We start from the raw sequence: 17867 nt of genomic DNA, 5'->3' as shown, positions 1-17867 counted from the left end.
TATTCCATACTTCTGAAAACTTCTGGGTTTTGAAACCTACCATGTGTTTAATAATGTAACTGCACATATTGTTGTATTCAATTCAAAGGTGTGTATCTGTGGAAGACCTAGATTTTAGGGATATGTGATGCAGCCTGCCTTGTTATAGCTGTGTGTTTAACTTTGGAAACCCCTTAGGTTCAGAGCATCATTCGCTCCCAAACTAGCATGGGCATGCGTCATAGAGACCGCTCAACTACAGGGAACACCTTGAAGACGGGCTTCAACTCTGCATTGACCACCTACTTCTTTGGGGCTGATTTGAAGGGGAAACTGACCATCTCTCACTTCTTGGACTTCCAGCGCAAACTTCAGCATGACATTCTGAAGCTTGAGGTTAGTGTCTGATCCACACACATAATTCTGTTCACTTACTATACTGTTAGAGTTTGCTTTGGAAAATAAGCTATAGTTCTTTAGTTGCTGGCCAGTGTTAGGGGATGGAGCCCAGACTCACCCTGAACAACTAAAAGAGGCTCCTGGGAGGCCACTGGGACATTGCTGGAGCAACTCTTGGTTTGTGGCAACTGGCTAAAATGTTCTAAATGGTTCTCATTTTGGTTCCTCTATTTTGTTTTTCTCAGGTTGGTGTTGGTTAAATGTTTAGTTGGAGTTGGCAGCTATTTTAATTTGGGTATAACTCTAAACTGTTTGTTATTGTTGTTTTCATTTTAGTTATTTTTGATTTCTATTGATTTATTGGTTTATTTGTTGCTAGTATAGGATATTTTGTTTTTTAATGTTTGATTATATATATATATATATATATATATATATATATATATATATATAATCAATGTTGTAAGCGACCCAGGGTGGCTGGGGAAACCCAGCCTGATGGGTGGGATATAAATTTAAAAACAAAACAAAAAAGCAACAGCGTGTGTAGCTGACTGATTTATTCACTAAGGAGGGATATTGTGCACATGCACAGACATTATTATTACTGCACTTGTCCCATGGCCAAAGCCTTGCATTGGTCAAACTAGCTCTGAGCTCTGGCTTCAACTTGAAACACAATCTGTGAACAATAACTCTCCCGCTCCCCACATACACAGAGCTTACTTTTGTTACAGCCATCAGTTTAATGGATTAGTAAGCCCGCCTCCTTCTCTGTATTATGACATAGTGACATAAGTGCTTAGATGGAATGGGGCAATTTGTTGTATGTGCTTATTTTGCATGTATTACAACAATATGTTGTATTATGTTGTACTCAGAGTCTCTTTCTGGACAGCACCTTCTAAACAGGCTGTAGAGCAGAGTTGGGTGGGGGATTGGATCTAGCCAGTCAGCACCTATTGGGTAGCGTTCATGACATCAGTGACAGGTGCATTCCTAGCATTCCCCACCATCTGTTTCATTTTTAAATGCCTGACAAGTTAGCTTTTGCATATCTTTCATATATTTCCTCTTTTTCCCTCCACCCATTCTGTTATGGGCCAAGTGTTGGAAATGCCTATAGTTTCAGTGGTAGATTTGGGGGGGGGGGTGGCATGGGATGAATTCGAACAAAGTAGGGTGGAGTTGCATCATAAGATATGAATATTGTATTTGTATTAATGAGGTCTTGTTCTGGATTGTCTTGGGTTTTTTTAGTTGCCCCACCTGACCCCCAATCTCAGTGGTGTCTGGCAATAGTTCGTTTTTTGCTTGTGAGCTCAAAAGCTGCATGGATTTCTTTTGCTTGGTGTTATGCAGAAAGGGATGTGTCAAAAAAAAGAAAAGAAAGGGATGTGTCAAGTTGAACGTGGCTGAGCAGGTTTCTACAGAAATCTATATTATGTGTGGTGTCTGGTTTATGTCTAAATCAATATTCACATAAGTCTCACAGGGCCAAAAAAGCATATGCTAATCAGATTTCGAGCTATATATGATCTTTGTGATTTAGTACTACATTTGTTAATTAGAATGCGTTTTTATGAACAACTTAGCTCATAATTGTCTGAAATTAATCCTGCTTCTTCGAGAAATGTAATCAAGTATATACTAGCTCAGCTCTAGATGATGTGTAAAGAAGATTATATTGCCATACATTGTATCTGTATGCTACCAGAAGTTATCCAAATGGTTTGATGCAGTAATTATACTGTCCTTAGTGGGTTTTCATTGGAGCCCTGTGTTCAGGTTTTGCTTCTCGTGGAGAAATTTTAAAAAACCCCAATTGTGGCTGGAATGGTGTCAGGAGTCTCGCAAAGAGGCCACAACTGGGGACGAGGAGGAGAATGTGTGAGTAACGGCCTGTCTAAGAAATATGGATAATCCAGTCACCCTCAATGTATCTTTCTCTTCATTTTAAGAGCCCCCCATCCATATTTTGGGCACAAGGCTTTTAAAAATGTAAACCCAACCGAGCAAGTCAGGAAGGGATGGGTTTGAGGGAGTTTTTTTAAGAGAAGGTACAGGTTTTCCAAATCTCATACATGGTATAAAGTCTGAGTAAAGCATAACAACAATCTAGCTAATGCAACTTTCTGATAACCAAGTTACAAGATGCAGACCAGGAAACTGAAACTTAGCATTCCTCGAACTTTAAGTCAGTATGTCAGAATGTCATTTGGTTACATAGGATGTGTCGGTCCTCACTGCAGGCAAGCAGATTGCTGACTAAGCCCAGAGTCCATTTAAAAGTGTTTGTGTCAACTAATTCGGTCTCCTCTAAGTGATTTAGATTGGCTTTAAAGCTGCATTGGTTTGTTTGCATTCTCCCCGTAGATATAAATACAGGCACACCTGTTGACCAAAGTCTTTATCTCTCTCTGCCAGGTGAATTTATGTTTTATTTCATTCTAGGAAGTATTGGGCTGCATGAAACTGGAGCTGCCCTCTGTTTATGTGTCATTATCAATTAGTATGGATTGATGTTTGAGCTAATCATAACGAACTATGCAAACTTTGAGCCTGGAAAGTTAAACTTGTTGTTGGATGAGATGCCCGGATGCATCAATAATTAAAGCGTATAAATCTTGACTGTGTCCCCATCACAAGAGAAATGAGAGAATAGTGAAATGGCCCAAGTGTTGCAATGAAAGCCACAATAAATCTCAAGTTACTATACACATAAACAGTATTTGATGTGTGTGTGACTTTGTTTCAGTGAATAACTATTCAGTGAATATGTTAGAAAACTGACCTTGGATGAGAAAATTATTATGATGCCATTTTTTATTTTTATTTTTATTTATTCATTCAATTTCTATCTTCGCAAAAGAGCTTAGTGTTTGCAACTGAAAGAAAAGATAACACAGGAATGTACCTGCAATGATATGATGCATGCAGATTCATTGATTCTTTTCTGTTTTTTTGTTGAGCCATGATACATCTTTCTGCTCTGCAAAATGGGAAAGTCTAAACCCAAAGGTGGGTTTAGGCTGGCTGTCCAAGTGGATTCATGTAGAACCAACAACTTTCATTGATCACTTGAACTGCCAGGCAGTTGTGAATATTTCTGTTGTGAACGGCCCTGGGATCTTAGGATGAAAGGAAGGATACAAATTTAAATAATAATGACCATGTTGCATTTTACAGTTGTTCTGTAGGTTAACAAAGCAGAAATTTATGTAAACAAGTAGAGCTAAGTAGCCAATTTCCATTTTCGATGGTCATTTCACAGTAGATCACAGCAGACAGTGTTCTGAGCATCCTCTCTGGTTTTACCAAACACATATATTCTAAGAAACATAGATGCAGTCTGTTCCCATGTGACATTTTCCTTCTGTAGATGCATTTCTTAAAACCATCAATTTGGTGTATATTGGCAAATTTTTTGGCAATGAATAATGTGTAGTGGCAGGGGCGCCGACTTATAAAAAATATTGGGGGGGCCCATACTGGGGTCCTGCCCCGGGAAGTTTTCTAAGATCCGCTCCCGGCCCGTTGCTGCTGCTGCCGCCCGCCTCGTGGCCCCCTCGCCAGCTGAGGGAGGGAGAGAGACCGAGAAGGAGAGAGATGCGTGGTGGGCAAGGCAAGTGCCCGCCGCGCCGCGCCTCCCACCGCCCCTCGTGCCGGCCGCCCCCTCCCCTCCCTTCCCCGCCCGCACTCGCTCGCCCTCCTCACCCCAGCTCTTGGCCGTTCGCCCCAGGAACTCGCCGCTGTTGGGGTTGTAGATGAACCTCCGCCACTCGGCCATAGACTGGCTGAAGGGCTTCTCCTCCTCCTTGGCCATAGCGCGAGAGAGAGAGAGAGAGAGAGAGAGAGAGGCTGGAAAGAGAGAGGGAGCTCGGCGGTTCGCGGGCGGCGGTTTTTCCCCTGCCGAAACAACAGCGGCTCCTCAGAACCGCTAAGTAACTCTCCCTCAGGCGCCCGGCGGGAGAGCAGAAGAGAGGAAAAGGAAAGAGGGGCTGGGCCAGTCGCACGCACCGAGCAAAACTACTTGCGCCGCCTCTTTTACTACCGTAATAATTATTTGTTTTAACTCATTACTGAATGTATTTTAAAAGGTAACTATCATCAAACAAAGAAAATAAAAAATACCAACATAATTTTGTGATTTTACAAAGCATAATATAACTACTGTATTTTTCGCTCTATAACACGCACCTGACCATAACACGCACATCGTTTTTAGAGGAGGAAAAAAAGGGGAAAAAACATTCTGAATGAAACAGTGGATGTATCATTTTTGTGTTTCATGCTGTGGCCACAGACATGTGATCTGATGGTGAATTTGGGGTGACCCAATGCAAAAATCCTGAGGATCCATGTGGATCCATGTTTTGTAACCACGTTTTTGCACCATTGCAGCCCCAGGCAACAGTGGGTGCGTGATTTTGGGGGGGCAGGCTGTAGCCATGGACATGCTATGTGCTCTGATGGTGAATTTGGGCTGACCCAATGCAAAGATCCTGAGGATCCATGTGGATCCATGTTTTGTAACCACGTTTTTGCACCATTGCAGCCCCAGGCAACAGTGGATGCGTGATTTTGGGGGGGCAGGCTGTAGCCATGGACATGCTATGTGCTCTGATGGTGAATTTGGGCTGACCCAATGCAAAGATCCTGAGGATCCATGTGGATCCATGTTTTGTAACCACGTTTTTGCACCACTGCAGCCCCAGGCAACAGTGGGTGCGTGATTTTGGGGGGGCAGGCTGTAGCCATGGACATGCTATGTGCTCTGATGGTGAATTTGGGCTGACCCAATGCAAAGATCCTGAGGATCCATGTGGATCCATGTTTTGTAACCACGTTTTTGCACCATTGCAGCCCCAGGCAACAGTGGGTGCGTGATTTTGGGGGGGCAGGCTGTAGCCATGGACATGCTATGTGCTCTGATGGTGAATTTGGGCTGACCCAATGCAAAGATCCTGAGGATCCATGTGGATCCATGTTTTGTAACCACGTTTTTGCACCATTGCAGCCCCAGGGAACAGTGGGTGCGTGATTTTGGGGGGGCAGGCTGTAGCCATGGACATGCTATGTGCTCTGATGGTGAATTTGGGCTGACCCAATGCAAAGATTCTGAGGTTCCATGTGGATCCATGCTTTTTAACCACATTTTTGCACCATTGCAGCCCCAGGCAACAGTGGGTGCGTGATTTTTGGGGGGCAGGCTGTAGCCATGGACATGCTATGTGATCTGATGGTGAATTTGGGCTGACCCAATGCAAAGATCCTGAGGATCCATGTGGATCCATGCTTTTTAACCACATTTTAAGTGGGGAGGGAAGGAAAAACACAGAAGGGACACGGAGCAGGAGAGGGGTGTGCAGAGAAGCAGCTGGCTAAGAATGCAGGAGAGGGGTATAACAGGAGGAGGGAGGAAAGGAAGGCAAAAGTTTTCCCTCACCTACCCACCCAAGTCAGCCAGCTCGCGCGCTCTCTCTCGCTCTCTCTCTCTCCCTCCTGCACGGAGCACAGAGACACACTCTGCTTTCCCTCTGCCTGGAGGGGAGGGGCTTTCCCTGCTCTTTGTTCCGTTTGAGCAAACACAGCAAGGAAACAGAGCAGGGTGGGCAGTAAGACCCTGAGGCAGAATGCCGGAAAAATACGGTAATAATTTTCTTAAATTATTGGGGGGGCGGAGCCCCCCCAAACGAATTTTTGAGGGGGCTCGGGCCCCCTCAGGCCCCATGGAGTCGGCGCCTATGTGTAGTGGGGAGAAAGAATTAAGATACATTGGTCTGATTCTATGCTTATTAAGTCGATATATGAAAGAGTCTTTTGCTCATGTACATAGCCCTTTCACTCCTTTTGTAGCACAAGCAGTTAAGCTGGCAAGTCATAGTTTTCCCTGAACCAGAAAACCATGGTTACCAGCTTCAGAAAAAGGCAGCATATTAATCCACAGTTATAAATTGGTTTAGTATCCTTGCCTGGTCAGAAACTGGTCTTCTTCCTGGTTTGGAGGACACAGGAAACTATGGTTGATTAGAGACTTCCTGGTTTGATTGCTTGTGCCACTGAAGGAGGAATGAAGGAGCTGTGTATTTGAGCAAAATACCCTTTCATATATTGGCTTAATAAGCAGAGATACATTTGTTCAATTTGGATGATCACAGCTTAAACCCGTCTCCAAAACCAACAGTTGCCACAGCCACAATTCCCTTAACAAACTTTTCTTATATCCAATTGGGCAGCTGAAGGAAAACCTATAAGGCTTCTGGTCACTTAGCCCTGTGTAGCAGTAATAGAAAGTAAGGTTAAGTCATGAATCACTTCTAGATCTTGTTTCTGATGGTCTCATATGTGCTGCTAAGTTTATGAATTGCAGTTTCAGAAGTACTCTGTTTTCTGTCTCATCTTTCTTTATAATCTTCACTTACTGCTACTTCCCATTCCCAGAAACTTCTTGCCCTCCTTCTCTAACCAGGGTTACAGGAGAAGAAGCCTGCAGAAAAAAGGGGGGTGGCAGCAGATTACTTCTTCCAGACTAAGTTACTTTCATGCATGACTTGAAAGCTAAGGTGCAGTGCTTCTTTACATAACCTTTTTAATTGCTCATTAAGGTGCCAGAAACTGCCCGAGGCTGCTATTAATTCTATCATTCCGTTCCAAACTGCAGCATATTTGCAAGGTCAGTAGCAGGTCAGAAATATCCCTCAAACACCTGGCATCCATGAAGATCTTGCTATCTTCAGGAGACATACTTTCTAACCCTATTACTGCCCATTATTATTTTTAAAGGGGTCTTTAGGAGTTAGGAAAAGAGATAGAAATGTTGGATGTAGCCCAAGGATTTATGACAAGTTATTTCCCTTGCCCTCTTCAAAACTTTTTGTCTTTTCTTTTTGAGCAAACCCTTCACTGGATCTTCACCACCTTTGCTACCAGTTAGCTCTCTTATCTTGTCCTCACTGCTTCTCATTCAGCTCATAGTTCTGTTTTTACACCTTGTAAAATATGTTCTATATGGCACTACCTTCTTTGTGTTCTGTATGGTAAATTGAACATGGTTGAAGCAAATTGAATGTTAAATAACTATTTTTATTTTTATGTTATTTAAATTTTATTAAAATAAAAATATTTAAATTAAATTTTAAATAATTACTCGTTTATTGAATAAACTTAAATATTAGCTTCTTTAAAAAGAGAGATCTGTTTCACTATGCAGATTTGTTAATGTTTCGCACTGACATCTTTTACTTTTCGAAAGCATCTAAACAGTCTTCTACTTTCAAAAGCCATTCCCATGCCGATGCAGTCAAAACTGGGAACTGTCCAAAAGCACATGCAATTGGCAGCAGCAGGAGTTGAGCACAGCAGGTCTGCAAGTTAGAAAATGTTGGCCAGGAGCTGTAGCTTAGTGATAAACTGCATGCTTTGTAGGCATAACATCCCATGTTAAGAGCCTTGCTGGATCATACCAAGAGTGGCCAAGCATATTTCTCCTGGAAGCCTGGCCTCCGCACAAGAACGCAACACCCCTTGTTCATTCTGCAGTGTTCCGTTAAAGAATCTTGGGTAGCAGGGCATGAACATACCTTTGCACAAGACTTGAGCTGCTATCAATCAAAGGAAACAGCACTGAGTTAGATAGAGCAGTGTTGTGACTAGGGTTAGATAGGGGAAGTTCCTATGTTCATTTGGGGGCTTCTGCAACTTTCTGATTGGAAAGTGGGGCGGGGGGGCAGGTGGCTGCACTGTTCGAAGGCACTCTGTGTCTCGGCATCTCATGCTTCAGGCCAATGACATCATCTCAAACATTGGTTTGAGAGGGAGGGAGGGATGGGTGGCAATGAATTTGCCTATGCTGTGAAAGGTTCTTGGAGTATGGGGAAAAGGGAGAGGTGTACAAAGTAGCATATAGGGAGCATGGTGGAACTTGTGTTTTATATTTAGTTACAGCATCTTAAAAAGCAGAGGCATCACCTTGCCAACAAAGGTCTGTATAGTTAAAGCTATGGTTTTCCCAGGAGTGATGTATGGAAGTGACAGCTGGACCATCAAGAAGGCTGATCGCCGAAGAATTGATGCTTTTGAATTATGGTGCTGGAGGAGACTCTTGAGAGTCCCATGGACTGCAAGAAGATCAAACCTATCCATTCTTAAGGAAATCAGCCCTGAGTGCTCACTGGAAGGACAGATCCTGAAGCTGAGACTCCAATACTTTGGCCACCTCATGAGAAGAGAAGACTTCCTGGAAAAGACCCTGATGTTGGGAAAGATGGAGGGCACAAGGAGAAGGGGACGGCAGAGGATGAGATGGTTGGACAGTGTTCTCGAAGCTATCAGCATGAGTTTGACCAAACTGCAGGAGGCAGTGGAAGAGAGGAGTGCCTGGCGTGCTCTGGTCCATGGGGTCACGAAGAGTTGGACATGACTAAACGACTAAACAACAACAATAACAAGAAGTAATGTTATTCTTCCGTTCAAGGCCACGACAGTCCCTCTCAAGGGGTTCACATCACACTCATATTATCACATCCCCAGATGGTAAGCTGCAAACCTGTTTGCGTTGCACCCAACCAAGATGTTCCATGCGTGCAAGGGCTTGCACAACTGATTCCCCTCTCCTCTCCCCTCACCCCAGCAGCAAATCTGCTCCAGAGGGTTAAGAGGACACCCAGGGGAGGGAAGGGAAGTTCCATTGCAGAAGCACAAATAGGAAAAGTTGGTTGGATGCAACCTTTTGCATTTCCGGCTCTTTGTCTTCATGCAACAAACATTGATTTATTGTTCCCATCTCCTGTCACGTCCAATGCAACCTTTTCCTATAGCCATGAATGCCTGTGAAATAGCAAGCGGTGGCTTTATCAGGAAACTCTTTCTTAATCTTTGCTCTCTGGCATCACTGTCCAGCTGGAAATAATGAAAACATTCCCCCCCCCCCCCGTCTGTCTTAGACAATCGCTTTGAGGCTTTCCCCTTCTGCCACCGTAGCACAGTGTAAGAAGGGACAAACTGATTGCTTTGTAATGCCTGCCACGAGCATCCTTGGGACATCTTGTTGCTTTGCATTGCCTGGCTGAAGAATTTTCATCTGCTTTTTGAACTCTGCAAAGCCCAGAATTGCAACTGCCAGCTTAATGCCTTTCCAGGCTGCATTGCTTTGTTCAAGATGGTGCCTTGCCCCCCCCCCTCACTTCTCCCCCTTGCTTTTTATTGACATTACGGAGTATAAAGTAAATTAAATGTCATTCCCACAGTGCTATGCTGGGTTTCATCTTCTCACTGCAGCCAGTCTCCTGGAAATTCTGTTGTTCTCAATTGAAACAGGAGCTATTGGGGCAGAACTATTTTGCTTTATAGGGTAGTTCTGGTCCCAGCTATGGAGAGCTTTCCCTGATTTTGCTGTTTTATAATGATTAGAGCAGGCAGGAGATGTTCAAAAATGCTGATGCTCGTACATCTAAATCGAATCCATCATCCTCAGTGTTTTTGCCTGTACTGTTTTTCCACCTCTTCAAGGCCCACTTCCTCTGACACCAGCAAGCTTCCAGGATTATTATTTTGAACATGTCTTTACAGTGAAATAGCTTATGTTTTCTTAAGCAACATGTGTTTGCAAGCAGGGCTCTAAATGGATGCCAGTCTCAGTTCCTTGGAGATAGACGACAGGAGCAAAGGACAAATAATAAATCCTTTTCCTTGGGTTTGCTGACAGTCTTTGTGGGGTTTTGCAGGCCTGTTTCAGCCATTCCCCAGCTCAGTGCTGGCATTGGAAGAATGTTGCAAGAAATTTAAATAATTGCTGGCTCCCAGGCAGCTTGCTGTACCTCTTCAGCAGGTGGGAGCAGAAGACAGATTGGTGAATGGTTTTCAGTGTTGTTTGATATCTATTCTGCCCTCCCAAGGGATCCTAATGTGGCAAACAACAATGTAATACAGGTTTTTTTTAAAATAAAAAATAAACCATCACATAACCTCAGAGCTAATATTTTCAAGGTTGTGTTGAACAGTGTATTCCGGTAAATCTGCAAGGGATTCCCAGTTGTTCAACTAAAGCAACAGCAAAAAGCCACACATACACACACATTTAGGCAACCAGAATCTCTGACCTATAGTAACTTTGAGGCAGGTTTGTACTTGTGTATATGCAGGTCATCTCCAGCAGTATGGTTCATGGAGTGCAGTACGTAATGGGGACGCCATTTGATATCTTGAAAGCCATGCCTATTTAATTGATTCATTCTTCCGACCTTGCCTCCTTACAATCAGCCTCCTGTTGAGGTTGGGCCTTTCCATTGCACCCCTATGTTGGGTATGGTTGGGTCACACATTTCTTCACCAGGAGTGATTCACATGGAATGTCCTGTCTCTGGAGAAAGCTGCCTGTTGTGTCTCTGCATGAGTTGATTCTGTGGGGTTGCCTCCTTCCAGTCTAAGAAATGACTCTTACAGTTCAGTGTGCTTTCAGGGAAAGTTTCCTCACTAATCAGAAGTATGTTGGTGTATAAAAAGAGGAGACATTGAGTTCCAGCTTGTCATTTCCCCCCTCTTTTCTTAAGTGTCCTTGCCCATTGGCTGATAAGCATTTGAGAAAAGGACAAAAGCTACATTGAAAAATCATTTTTTTTATTATGATATTGTTTTACTATATGTAGCCTTGGCTCATCACCATTATCTTGTGCAAAATTGGAAAGCTCCTTAATGTTTCTTATTCAGTAGTGGTGGGGAGACTTTTAGTGAAAAGAGATTGTCCCTGGTCTCTACATTTTATTCTTTAAAGTCTCAATGGAGGTTTGATCTCAGGGCAAGTGTGTGTGTGTGTGTGTGTGTGTGTGTGTGTGTGTGTGTTTTAACTGCCTACAAGGGCACTTCTAAAAAGAAAGAAGATAACTGAAAAAAGAAATACTACCTCAGAAAATAAATTGGGTTTGATTATTCACAGAGGAGTACTTTCCTTGGGGAAACTATATAACTAGCCATTTTTATTACATATTTAAGTGCTTTTATGAAGTATTTGCATTCAGCGTATTGAAGCATTGGGTTCCGCTAGATTAATTTTGAACTTCAAATAGCTCTCCTTTCAATCTGTATTTTAAAAATGTTTGTGTGTGTGAAACTGATTATGTGCTACTCCTCTTTATTTCATGGCTTCTCCTTGGCACAAATTTCTAGTCCTCTGTTTGCGCCATGATCCTAAGCCTATTTACTCAGAAATAGATCCCCTCCACTGAGTCCAATAGATCTCCATCCCTAGTAAGCTTAAGATTGCAACCTTAGGGACCGCTTCACACCAGTCATGCCTCACATGGTGTGAATCTAAGACTCAGTATTTTGCAGAAGGGATTAAACGCCCCCAAAACTTTTAAGTTTGAACATTTAAAGTGGATTAATGGGGTTATCTCTCTCTCTCTCTCTCTCTCTATATATATATATATATTGTGGTTGTACGCCACCACTCTGATATTTTATGTTTTATGTCTTGCGAGTTTTTTGTCTTGCGAAGCACGGTTTCCCATAGGAATGCATTAAAAATCAGTTAATGCGTTCCTATGGAAACCGCCTTCAGACCAGGAGGTCCGGGGACAGTCTGTCCCCCGACCTCTTCTGAAGGCCGGCGGGGGGCGAAAGTCTTTGCTTCCCCCCCCCACCTGCCTTCCCGGGACAGCGGAGACTTCTCCGCTGTCCCGGGGCGATCTTAAAATGCTGGCAGGCAGCAGCGAAGCCTTCGCTGCCGCCCGCCAGCATTTTAAAAACCCCGGGACAGCGGAGGACTTAAAATGCCCCCCCCCGCCTGCCTTCAAAAGCCGTCCGGGGGCTTTTAAATCGCCCCGGGACAGCGGAGGAATCCCGGGGCGATTTAAAAGCCCCCGGGAAGGCAGGCAGGGGGGACAAAGACTTTTGCCCCCTGCCCGCCTTCAGAAGAGGTCCTTTGTCCCCCCTGCCTGCCTTCCCGGGAGAGCAGCGCTGCGTTTCTTCGCTCTCCCGGGAAGGCAGGCAGGGGGGAGCAAAGACTTTTGCCCCCCGCCGGCCTTCAGAAGAGGTCCAGGACCTCTTCTGAAGGCGGGCGGGGGGCAAAAGTCTTTGCTCCCCCCCCGCCTGCCTTCAAAAGCCATCCGGGATAGCGGGAAGCGCTTCCCTGCTATCCCAGACTGCTTTTAAAATGCTGGCGGTGGGGAGCAAAGCCTTTCGGCCCCCGCCGGCCTTCCTGGACCTCTTCTGAAGGCTGGAGGGGGGGGGAAGGCTTTGCTCCCCACCGCTAGCATTTAAAAGAGGTCCCCGGAGATTTCCCTATGGGCTTTCTTCTTGCAAAGCAAGCCCATAGGGTAATTCGTTTTGCGAAGCGCCTCCAAAACGGAAAACCCTTTCGTCTAGCGGGTTTTTCGTCTTGCGACGCATTCGTCTTGCGGGGCACCACTGTAAATCAAATTTAATTGCTATTTTGCCCTAGCATTTAAAAAAAAAATCAGGCATTTTGAGGCTTGGGAAGTGATGGGGAACTGCATTGAAAAGTGTGGGATGAACAAATGATTAACAGGAAGATGTGTGAACACACTGCTAGCAAATCAGAGTGCAGGCTTTTGCAGTATAAACAGATCTGAACAACATTCCATATAGGCAGTGCTTTGTAAGCTTTGTGAAAGCAAATCTGGATGGATGTTGAATAAACACATCTTCTGAAGGAGCTCTCTGTGCTGGAGCAGAATGGCAGGAGTGGAGAGTTCAGGCAGACACAGCCTGAGGCGGTTCTTTTGCCCCTGCAACAGAGCTCAGTTAGGAGTGCTGAGGAATACTGTTTTATTTATTTATTTTAGAAGTCAGGCCTCTTTATTCACTTGGGGGTAACTCCAAAGCATTGCCTTTCTTCATGCAGCAGAAGAAGGCTCAGGTGAGCTCTTAAATCCCAGATTTCTCTCTTGAAACATCAATACTTAACCTGCCCTATCAAGCTGTAGGCATGTGGTAAAAAAAGAGCCATCTTTTTACACATCCAGAGAATTCTGATCCATGGCGACCACCAAGGGATTTTCTGGCTTTCTCCTGTCAAGTATAGAAAACAGTTGATGTATTTTTATGCCAAAACAGAGTGCATTGGGGTTGCCGGTTACATAAGCCATAAATGTAGCATGCTTACTGCAGCCTTCTTCTGTTTTGATGAGCACAGCGGGCACTTGCTTTTGAGTTTCTGGTGAACCTCTGAAATTGGGAAAACCTTAAATGCTGTCAGATCGAGTGACAAATGCCATCTGCTTGAGTGAGTTTGGGTTATTACGCAGTTCTGTCTAAATGATACAGCAGTATTCCAGAGAGGTTCTAACAGCATGAAGGCAGGGATCTTTTTGAAGAGCAGTTTGTCAGGTTAGCACTGGGCTTGTTATATTTCTGTGGCTTGTGTCTCCATTGGCGAGTTTTCTGAAAGGACTGCGTGAATACCAATGGCGAAAACTTTATGCTTTGGATTATATTATTTCGTTTTATAGTTTACTTTAAGACTTACTTAGAGTTATTGTGTCTTCTTTTATAGGCTAGTCTAGGACACAGTTATTGCTCTTCAGGTACTAATGGTCACATTATCTTGCAGCTTATTGTGACTGCAGATAGTTGTGATGGATGTCCTTTTCTCTCTTTTTAAAAGTTATTTAAAAAAACAACAACTCTGGGAGCAGTTTTTGTTTAATTGCTCCCATGTGGCTGTAAACGTAATAAACCAATGCTTGGTGTTTGTGTTTAAATACACCTATGAAAATGATTTAAAAGGCTGTGTTACTTTGTGTAAATTTATGAGCTCTGATAGATGTTTTGCTGCCTCCTTGTTAAGGGGAATAAGCGGATATGCACTAGGTCTGTTCATATTGTAAATTGGGGAGGGTGAGTGGCCCCAATAGATTGCTTTGAAGATATGTATGTAAAAATTTCTATTCCACCCTTCTAGCGCCCATGCATGCACTCAGTGTAGCATACAACAAATATGATTTAAGAAAACAAAAAAGTATGTGAACAAGGGTACAGAAAATGCACATTAAAAATGCATTTCAGAGCAACAGTGGCAGAGACTACAGATAGTAATAATCTTCACAGATAAACCTTAGAATGCAAAAGCCTTCTGGAATAAAAGTGTCTTTACCAGCCAGCCGGGGGGAGGGGGGCAGGACAGCCAGAGAGAGTGCCATGTGCACTTTGAGAGGCAAGAGTTTTCCTAGTATTGATGCACAACCACTGAGAAAGCCCTATCTCATGTTACCATTGTCAAGCATCCTTTTCACTCTAGGTGGGTTACAGAGAAGGGCTTCTTCTCCTAATCTTAGAGAGCGGGTAGTCCTCGAGTATCTCTTAATCTTTCATCTGTATAGCATTCAAGAGCCGCACTTTAAAATGAGTGGCACTGGAAACTAAGACAGAATGAGTTTCTGTGTCAAGTACATGAAAACAGGTAACCTCTGAGCAAGGTCTCTTGTTATTGGGGAAAGGTGCTGGATAGTAACAGGTTATTTCATAATTTGTGTGAAAATGTCAACATACAATAGGGTTGCCATACATCCGGAATTTCCTAGACGTAGCCTAGGTCGTCAGAAACAGTGTCCCGGCAGAAATTGCTGAAAAGTTTGGGAAAATCCAGATATATGGCAACCAATGTCAGAAGTGTAGATTTTGGTAATTTTCCTTTTTAAAAAAGCTCAAAAACCTCTTTTTTTGGTTAGCAACAACAACAACTTTGCAAAAAAAGGAAGCTTAACAACTTTTATGTCCGGATTTTCACGTTTTGAAATATGGCAACCCTAACATACCACACAGCCACTCATTGTATATATTTGTTCCTTGACAATGGATTAGAAAAATGACAATGGATTAGAAAAATGACAATGGATTAGAAAAATATCTAGGGTAACTCTAGACATTACAGTACAAGGAGACTGTACCCACCCCTGTTTCTGCCTCCCTACCATTTAACAGAGTGAGGCAGTTGATTTAGGATGTCATAAAAAGGGCAACAAATTATTTCTTAACAAGTTACTTAATTTATGATAGTTCTGTTTTAGCTCCCACGGAGAGGCGCCTGAGGACTTTTCTGTCTCAAGTGCCGAAATAACCTGGGCAGCCTGAGTACTGTACTATGCACCATGACCAGGGGATTTGCTGTTCTGCCTCAGGCAGCAAAATGTCCTGCACTTGCACTGGCCCTGACCCAGCCTTGGAGGGAAACAAGTCTTGGCCTAATAGGAATTCATACCTGTCTTTCTCCATATGACTGGAAATCACACAGTGCCCAGTTCACCTGTACTCGGGATTTCCCAAGGTCTGCTTTCTGCGTTCCACTTTCAGTCGAAGTATGTGTGTTCAGTGAGCTGTCCAAGTAAATATGAATTTATTAGCCTGGGATTGAGAATACATGTGAGCCTGAGGCTCATTCACCTGATGCATGTGGTAGAAAACAGCTTAAACAGATGTCCTCTATACATTCCTTGCATTCTTCCTCCAGTATTCCCACAACAACATGCACCTATCATTGCACTTATTTGGATCAATGTGAAACACTTGGTCCCTCTGGCTGTTGGATGGAGCCCACACGCTTCCCTGCGCCACACTGGACTCCTGTGGAAAGCTCTCCGTCAGCTTCCTGTAGCAGAGTTTCCGCAGCGGATGAAAACTGTTGCTGTGTGTGTATGAAATTCAAACTGCACTCAAGCGTTCTTGCTTATATCTAACAGTCTTTAATCGTGTAGGAAAACAACTCATAAATCAGCCCGGCGAGAGAGCGCACATCTTGCTGCCTCGCCGCAAAAGCGAAAGGAAAAAAGACACAGAGAAAACACTCCCCTCTGTGAATATAGCCACGCCTCAGAATGTGAGACGTCACTCAGAACTGTTTAACCCTGTAAGTTCTGATTCTCTTCACAGTCCCTACAATAGAGTGTTTAGAAGGAAATGCCTCTATTTATCTTGAGGTTCATGTTCAGGTGTCATAGCCAAAATATTTGAATATTGGAAGCATTGAACATGTGCACGTTCCCTTCTCCACTTCCTGAGCTGCAGCAAACAGGAAATCCAGATCAGGCAAACTATACCATATTATACTATATTAACAATACTTGGGAAGCCAGTTTTAAATAGGTTTTAGAGTCATCATTTCATTTTATTTCATTTCACTTTTACTATGTATACCGCCTTTCTATATTACTATACACAAGGTGATTTACAACAACAGAATATACAAAAAAGAACACACACCCAAAACTCCGGTTTGGAAAGAAATTGTGGTTAATAACACCCATTGTTTACCTGCTTCAGATCTCACAGCAAACTATGCTTGCCAGAGGCCAGGAAGTCAAGAAGGGAATCAGTGTGCTGGTTGATACTGTGCTGGTTGAATACTCAGAATGAAATACGGAGGAGCTCACAGCATGTTTGGCTGTGACATCTGAAAAATGTGACCAAGTCTTCGTCAGAAATTCTGACTTATTCCTTCTGAAGAAAGATGCCTTGAAGGAACCGCCATCTCTTTATCCTAGCACTTCTAGTTCAAAGCAGTCTGACTACACATCAGTGTGTAGAATGCCATGTTTTTCAGGCTTGTTATGCATAATGTATTTAATGGCGAAGGGAAAATACTCTTCACATTTTTAGCATGAATGAAAATATTGGATTCATTTAGAAACCAAAACCGATTATAAAACCATGTATACCCATTAGAATCCAAGCAAACCGTCTTTGAAGACCCTTGTGGTGGTATTTAATAAGATAATGCCTTACGTCCTGAAAAATACAAGACACTAGAAGAAAACAATTACTTGTACATGCCAGGCTAATCGAGACCTAATGGAGACCCCCCATTAGAAAACCTGGCTATAAAATGGAAATCAGCATTTTAACATGGCTGCTGGGAATTGTGAAGGGAATGATTCCTTTCCAGGGATAATTGAGAAATGTAGAGTGCTATTGTGAAAGGTCGACTTATCTCCGCTACTGCTGCAGCAAAAATTAAATTTTTTTTTTTAATCATGAAAGGACACAAAAAGTTGTGGTTTATTGATGCATGAAACTGACAAATCGGTGTTGTTCCTTTTCTGTTCCAGTTTGAAAGGCACGATCCAGTAAATGGCCGGATCACGGAGCGCCAGTTTGGCAGCATGCTTCTGGCTTATAGTGGAGTGCAATCGAAAAAGCTCACTCTCATGCTGAAACAACTCAAGAAGCATTTCCAGGATGGAGAAGTGAGTAGCCTTTGGGCAGTGGAACGGAGATAGGCTGCGACTTATTGTGAGCGCAAATAATGTTTGGCTGGATTGTGGGCTGGCATGTCTCTGACAGGGATAATCATATGGATCACCACCGTTTGGTCATACGTGGCAAGAAGAAAATGGGGCCATACAGTTGGGGGGGGGATATATGGAGGGGTTACATGTTGGTTTTCAAAGCTCACACTTCTGCATAGCGCTAGACCCCTGTGTTCTTTTTTTTTGCCCGAGTTAACTGGGGAAAGATGCATAACCACTGGCGTGACC

General features: G+C 43.4%; 1 protein-coding gene across 1 annotated transcript in view; it reads left to right on the top strand.

Annotated features, from left to right (window-relative positions):
- MICU1 (mitochondrial calcium uptake 1) overlaps positions 1–17867 on the top strand; it is a 129110-nt gene that overhangs the window by 79912 nt on the left and 31331 nt on the right. The window contains exons 8-9 of the mRNA XM_083740715.1: positions 178–375; positions 17439–17576. Of these exons, the coding sequence (XP_083596841.1) occupies positions 178–375; positions 17439–17576 (336 nt within the window). The remainder of the gene's footprint in view (positions 1–177; positions 376–17438; positions 17577–17867) is intronic.

Source organism: Podarcis gaigeae, assembly GCF_964106915.1.
Source record: "Podarcis gaigeae genome assembly, chromosome: 5".
Taxonomy (NCBI): Eukaryota; Metazoa; Chordata; class Lepidosauria; order Squamata; family Lacertidae; genus Podarcis; species Podarcis gaigeae.
The sequence above is the reverse complement of the archived record's forward strand: the minus strand, read 5'-3'. Positions and strand labels throughout refer to the sequence as shown.